Raw genomic sequence first — 7,500 nt, 5'->3', positions numbered from 1 at the left:
ACCAAATAAGTGTGATAACCATAACCTGTTTAAATAAATTAATGGACCGTCATTGTCATGGTTTTCATTATTTAATTATATAATTATATCTTTTTATATTTAAGTATTCAGCTTTCAAGTTACTTTCTTTTTTTTTCTCCTTTGTAACTCCTTCGCAATTCGGGGACCTCTAACATACGCCTTAAAAGCCAGGTGATTTTGTGCCACTAATGATGATTCATGACAGTTAATTTAATTTTCTAATGGTCTGTTAATTGCTTAGGTCGAAAGTCCAGTAGAATTTTTGTAATTGAGATGGCCTGGATCACAGCCATTTTCTTCCCAACATTGGTTGCTGCTGCAAGGTATCGTGGCATCTTCGCAGAGTTTAGCATGATTTATGATAAATCTTACTTGTTGGCAACTCAAATTCAAATTTCATGTTCAACTCGAGATCCTTCTCAAAACGAGTGTCAAAAGAAATTTCGCCAGTGTACTGGTTTTGGAAAACTTCGTTTAGCGATTGGTTAAAAATTTTAAAGTGCCACATTTTCATTCAATGCGCGCGCCTGTCGGTTGAAGGTTGGCCTTTAAGGACGGTGCCTACTATTGTTATGTTCTGCACATCTCGAGATACTCGGGTTTCCTATCGGTGATGCTTACTAATGCAGGGATATTTTTGAGCGGTTTAAAACTTTGCAGAGAAAGTAGATCTTCGTAAGTACCCTTGGCATCCAAAAAGAAAATTCGGGGTAACCATGCATTCTTTATAGATAATTGAGCTTCAATTTGAGAAAGAACGCCATACATTGCTTTGCATTTTAGAGCTTTTTACAAATATTGTTCATGAATTATCTTCGAAAATGCGTGTTTATCCCAAATTTTCATTTTTGGATTTCAATCACACTTGTTAAGATCTAGCTTTCCTACATAATCATAAATCGGGGCAAAAATACCTTTGAATTAGTAGGCTCCGTCCTTAATCCTGACTGTTTTCTTTCTTTTTACAGCGGTAGGCTTGTAATATCAAGATGGGATATTGCGTTGTGTAATTGTTACGAAATGTCGAAAGTGTGCTTTGTCATTTGTCCTTACGCTCCATATTATGGTCTGCCATGCTAGAATCTCATATTCAAACAAGTAAATCACAATAGCGCCAATGATATTTGAGATGAAAGGAATGATTTTATTGAATGTTTTTTTTTCTAGTGTTAATCTCTCTGCTATTCAAGTTCTCAAGAAGCATTTGGAAACAACCAATTACGACAGGGGAATACGTCCTGATCACGGAGGTGCGAGCTCAGCCACCCATTAACTCTGACACGCTATGATTTTTGGCTTGAAACAGTGAAAAATATCTGAAAACTGGCAAATTATGTTAAAAAAAAAGCAAGTTGTGGGAAAATATTAAGTGTTCGGTTAATAAACTGAAATAGAAATGCCCACTGAATCCCCAGGCCCAGGATTTATTTAGCTTAACCGAGTTATGGACTGTGCAATAATTATCGGTTATGACCAGAATGGATTGATACTGAACAAAATGATATTTGAAATGAGTCATATACTGGACTGCGGATATGAAATCAAGTAAAGCTATGACCTTCGCAGTTATGGACGCAATTTTAGCAATTACGTACAGAAGCCAGAAAAATTCAGGATTCAAAGGCGTTTGAACCCGTGACTTCGCGATACCGGTGCGGCGCTCTAACCAACTGAGCTATATGAAGCCACTGACATTGGGTAGGTATCGCGAGGTCACGGGTTCAAACCCCGTTGAAGTCCTGAATTTTTCAAGCTTCTCTACGCACTTGCTAAAATTGCGTCCATAACTGCGAGGATCATAGCTACTAGATGGATACTCCAAAATAAGGTGAGATACTTCGTGACATATATACAGGTGTAACATTTGGTGACGTTACGTGGCAATACCTGACAACCTCAGTGTTGACCCGCTTTGGCAGAGAAACAACACTCTGTTTAGGCAGAGGATAACTGCTGGGTTAGGCACTCTGCTCTCTAGTGATTAGGTCTAATTGCAGAATCAAAATGGTTAGCTTTCATTAATTTTTCTGGATCATGACCGTACCTAAACATCGTAAAACTTTAGTAAGATCGTTTGGTACTTTCTATACACAAAACTAAGTGTTTCACCTTATTTTGCGACCAATAATTATCTGGAGGAGGGGTTCTAAATCTCATGGGGACAAGCTATGGGGGGGGGGGGGGGTTGGGGAGTTAAATCATGGTTTAGGGTGGGGTCTAGAGGTCATTTTTTTAAAACATAGACGGGGTTACAGCTTATGTTGAAGTTTTACCTTGCACGCGGTCGGGGCCTCTGAAATTTGAATTGACCTGACGTCACAGCAATTGTGTGCTCTCTGATTGGTTAGAAAAATTGCAGTTGATCTTCGATATCAACATTCAGGTGTATCGATCTTCTCTTTCACTAATTTATATACATGGATTTTATATTATATTACAACAGCTTACCTTGAATATTTGCAATAATATGGATTGGATCAATAGAGCGGATTTAAGATTTTATTCAAGGTGGAATGAGATAGTTACGGACTTCTTCGGTGGAGGAAGACTTCGCCGACAGGACTCGGCTTCGAAGGAGTTTGTTTTGTGCCATCTGCGGAAGGGCGAGTTCCACGAGTTCTTCACTGGTGAACCTTCCTTTGAAAAGTTCTCGAAATCTGGCTTTCCGGTAGTAGGGGCTTAAGTCCTCGTCCAGAAACAAATCGGTGGCCTCCTTGCACTGTTTAGCGACGGTTTTGGTTTGGAGGGTGATCGGTGAAAGTTCAGTAATGTTTATACAAATTACCGCTACAAGAGTGTGAGCGTTCACAGGAAAGGCATTTAAAGCGGCGAACGTTTCTCACTAGACACCACATCGATAACCCACAAAGGATTTAAAAAAACGAAAATCTACAACAGATACAGTAGTAACAAATTAAAAATTTGAAACATTTTGGGTTTTAAGCTTTATGTTTGGCGCCAAAACCGAGTCACCCGCGTCCTGCAACTCCCTGGCTTGTTTTCGCCCGACAAGATTTTAGCTGTGACATTATACACTAAATATCTCGTTCTTCGTCGAACTTAACCCAGCATTCTCTAGCTAAGTATTAGAATAGGTCAAAAACAATTTTAATATTGCCTTTATATTTGTTCAACTTGGGAAAAAATAAGAAAAAAATACCCATGATCGGTTCGTTTCGAGTGGCATTCCTTGCAGCTGAACAAACTACGTCATTTAGGCCCACATGAAACGTACCACTTACGGAGGACAGTCAAGTTTTGACTGCCGCGTGTACTGCGGGCGCAACCGCCATATGCAAGGTAGTAATACATAATTTATCTCATCTCAACGTCTTTGTTATTTAATGACTTGTAAGAATGTCAAGAACAGTACATGGCACATCTAGAACCTATAATAGCTGAGCTCCGAGCGCAGAAGGGGGCGCGCGCGGAGCACCATTGGTACCCATCTGTGCGAGAAAATTTGGTTTTGGTCACCGTACCACCGTACGTCCATGTATGCGTACCAGCATGCATGGACTACTTAGAAGCGGTTGCAATTTGCGCCTGTATATGCTTCCAGTCCGCTGGGGGTAAATTGATCATTGTAAAGCGCCTTTGAGACGTTGTGATAAGGGCGTTATAGAAATGCACCACTTTATTTTTTTTTTACTTTATGCTGATGTAAAACTCAGTGGTGTAATGCGTTTTTGGCGACAACATCTTTGGTTATGGTTAATTGACACTCTTCAAACCAAGGTACCCGCTGACCAGTATCACGTGATCATATCGCGGGCTCAATTTTGAAGCTCATCGAGGTCAGCTGGTTTTTTTTAAAGTTGACCGCTGACCAGTACTGATTTTCGATTGAATTGCGAGCTCAAGCCAGGTTAACTTTTTGTAAGAATAAATAACATGGGAACTCCTCTTTTAGGCCTGGCTAATTTTATATAGTGATAAAAGCTTCGAAATGATGCCGTATCTGCAAAATAAAAAGCTTGTGTTATTAAACCTTTTCTTTAAAAATTTCGAGAACAAACATGACACAACTTATATGTAGTTTGACATAAATCACAAACAAGTAAAACAAACATTTTTAAACATGACAATTTGAGGTCTAATAATAAAAGCTGTGAACGATTTCCTCGGCTTTCCCAATAAAGTCTTTGCATGCAAGTTGATCACGCAAACATGATTTGTCAGTTTGTGAATTAAACATTGAGAGAGCTTTGAAGTAATGCTCATCTCTGACAAAGATATCTCTTAAATAAATAAATATGCAAAGGTAATTTACAGTTTAGTGAGCTATAAAGTTCCTCTCAAAAGATCGGACGGGAAAAAGGGAGGGGCGAGGGTTTGGTAGTGCTCTTATTTTAAAAGGGGGAGTGATTACAAGTTATTTTACATTTAGTACTGTGGAGGCCCCACGTAAAAGGCCTATTTTGCTCATTTCAGAACCTTCCTTCCCTCCAGATATTTATTGCATAGTTCCTTAGGATCAAGTGGACCTGCGTGGTTGCCATACCATTCCTAATTCATAAACAAAAACTGAGTTTTATTTAAACTGAAAGTCAAGTTCATTCATTGTCCAGCTCATTATGGTTCCATGAGTAAACTGTAGTCTCCAGGAATACTTGACCAGATCCTCTTTTCAAACCTTTCAGTTGTAATTTTGTTGTTGCTGTTGTTGTTACGGTCGAGGACTTGCCTTAAAGCTTCTATGTTTGTTTTTCCGAAGAAAATGCAACATTGATCATGGTGGATGCTTACGTGGAATCATTTGGAAAGATAGAGGAAGTGGATATGGTAAGATAATCCATTCACAAACTTAAACAAGAACATTGGGGAACTTTAAATATTGTACTAAGGTATTTTTAAAACTATAATTTGTTATTTAAAGTGGGCAAAAAACATCTAAAATATAATCTATTCCGCATTACAAGTACATTAAATATTTCTATATTCAAAAATAAGCTTAATTAATGTAAATATAGAAAAATAGTGAAAAGTTAAAACTGAAATTTGACATCTACGCTTAAGTTTTTGATTCCAGCCTAGCAGCTGAAGGAACTACCGACGTTAAATAAAGTGACTTTACCTGTTTACAATAAGAATTTAAAATTATCGCAAATTGTCTAAGAACAAAAAGCTTGCTTTAAAATGTATGACTTTAAATGGCGCCCAAACTCGTTAGGGTTGTCTAACTAGCGGAGGCTAACTGGAAGAGAGTTCCAGAGTTTGGGGGCAGCAACTGCAATTGGTCCTGCTCCTGTTTAGATACCAGAATTTTGCATGATTTTGCCTATTGATGTAAGGGTTAGGGTTTAATGTCTAGGGAGTCAGTGGGATGCGGATCGATCCGCTCGATCCGCATAATCCTCCTGACATAGTAAACTAATTGTATGCCCCTTGTTTCTTCTTGATTATTAAGATAACATCGGGTCTTCACTTTCAAAATTTTCGCCTATAACGCAACTTTTTTTTTTACAGTAGTTGAGCATTTTCTTAATCATCTTTTGTCTTAGAATTTCCGCGTTGAAGGAGGCACTATTCCGTCTTTCAAGCTTCGCATGGTTGCCCCATTCTACCTCACAAAATTTAAACAAAGCGAGCAGCCGAATGACGTCGACCAAACAAAAAATTGCAGCTCCAAGGAAACTTAAAAACGCGGATAAGCAATCATAAGCTCTTTCATCTCGAACGCTGACTTGAAGCAGTATGTCATGCGTTAGTGATCGATGGGAAAAGTATCTTTAAATTAAACAGTCTTATTCTTGTTAGGAAATAACAACTTTCCTGTATTTTCGTCAAGAATGGAAGGATCCTCGCCTTGCAAACGTTCTTAATTCCACAGTCGCCTTGACGAAACAAGATATTGGACTTGTGTGGAGACCTGACACTTATTGCTTCAATTCACGAGAAACAGATATGGATATGGAAGATAAAGCCTTGCATTCGGTGCTGAGACTCAAGCCAAGCGGTGACGTTTATTATTCGAGAAAGTGAGTATGTCTATTTTCGTTGACTGGAAACCAACGAAGCAATCAAAGAAGAAACTTTCATTAACGAGCAAGAAGACATTTCAAAATCTAGGCCTTCTCGTGTTGTAAAACTGAAAAAGCTGGATTAAAGGGGCTAGGTCACGCTATTTTAAGTAATTTTGTTTAATTTTGTTAATTATGAGCTCTAAACGTCAAATTGGCAGAGCAAGAGTCTTTCATTTGCAAAATCACGGCCACATAACAACTGAGAATGATTTTCCAGCTGTGTAAATGGCATTTTGATATAGACTGATTATTATTGGTTGTCTCTCGATAAACGAGGAAGACTTTACGTTGCGCTCTAAAACAATGTACATGTACTAAACTGCAAAAAAATAGAAGGTAAAATAATGTCAGCGGTGTGAACGCATGTGACTGTGTAGTCCAAATACGGAGGCACAGAGTCGATTGAAGATTTCGCATGGAATCCCTTCTGTTGGTGGGGCCGATGACGCAGCTCGGTGTCGACGCTCACGGGCTGCTGCAAGGCGTTGTCGGCGGTCTTTTTTAAAGTTGTTAGCAGCACTTCTTATTGTCACTCGCCAGCCCAATCTGTCCGCTGCAGATGTTTCCAGTTCCTTGGGATGAACACCTGCCCATTTGAGGTTGGTTTTCAAATTGTCCTTGTACCTCTTCTTTGGGCGGCCCTGTTTACGGTGGCCCGACACCAACTTAGCATAGAAGAGCTGGCGTGGGATCCGAGTTTCATCCATCCGGATCACGTGGCCAGTCCAGCGTAGTTGTGCCTGAAGGATTTTAGCTTCAATGCTGGTAGAACTGGCTCTGTCAAGGACTTCTTGATTTGTGACCCGATCCTGCCACCGTATCCGCATAATTGATCGTAATGATCGTGTGTGGAACTGTTCCAGCTGTTTAACATGTCTGCGGTACAGAGTCCATGTTTCACAGCCGTAGAGCAGTGATGAGATAATTACAGCGTTGTACACTTTGAGCTTAGTTGCAAGGCGAAGGCCTTTGTGCTGTAGGACCTTGGTACGGAGTCTGCCAAGTGCCTGGTTTGCTTTCTGTATCCTGGTTGTGATTTCTTTATCCAAAGGGCCATCATTGGAGATGATGCTGCCCAGGTATCTAAACGACTCGACGTTCTTCAGTTGTGTGTCGTCGATAGTGATAGAAGGTTGCTGAGGAGAGCTTGCAGGGGCAGGCTGAAGGAGAACCTCGGTCTTACTGAGACTGATTGTCAGGCCCAACAACTTTGCAGCTTCCGAGAACTTGTCAGTGATTACTTGCAGATGGTTTTCCTTATGGGCCATCAAGGCAAAATCATCAGCGAACAGCGCCTCAATTAGGAGTCTCTCCAGTGTCTTCGTTCTCGCTGAGAGGCGTCTCAGATCAAACAGTGAACCGTCCAAGCGGTATCTGGTGTAAATACCAAATTCCAGGTCTTTAGTAGCGTGAAGTAACACCTGGGTAAAGAACAGGTTGAAAATCACTGGTG

General features: G+C 40.0%; 1 protein-coding gene across 1 annotated transcript in view; it reads left to right on the top strand.

The window, feature by feature from the left end:
* The window catches only part of LOC137971248 (gamma-aminobutyric acid receptor subunit alpha-6-like), a 40,534-nt gene that overhangs the window by 5,591 nt on the left and 27,443 nt on the right, over nucleotides 1-7,500 (top strand). The window contains exons 2-5 of the mRNA XM_068818036.1: nucleotides 263-344; nucleotides 1,189-1,271; nucleotides 4,739-4,806; nucleotides 5,782-6,002. Coding sequence (XP_068674137.1) covers nucleotides 263-344; nucleotides 1,189-1,271; nucleotides 4,739-4,806; nucleotides 5,782-6,002 — 454 coding nt within the window. The remainder of the gene's footprint in view (nucleotides 1-262; nucleotides 345-1,188; nucleotides 1,272-4,738; nucleotides 4,807-5,781; nucleotides 6,003-7,500) is intronic.

Source organism: Montipora foliosa, chromosome 9 (genome assembly GCF_036669935.1).
Source record: "Montipora foliosa isolate CH-2021 chromosome 9, ASM3666993v2, whole genome shotgun sequence".
NCBI classification, from domain to species: domain Eukaryota; kingdom Metazoa; phylum Cnidaria; class Anthozoa; order Scleractinia; family Acroporidae; genus Montipora; species Montipora foliosa.
The sequence above is the reverse complement of the archived record's forward strand: the minus strand, read 5'-3'. Positions and strand labels throughout refer to the sequence as shown.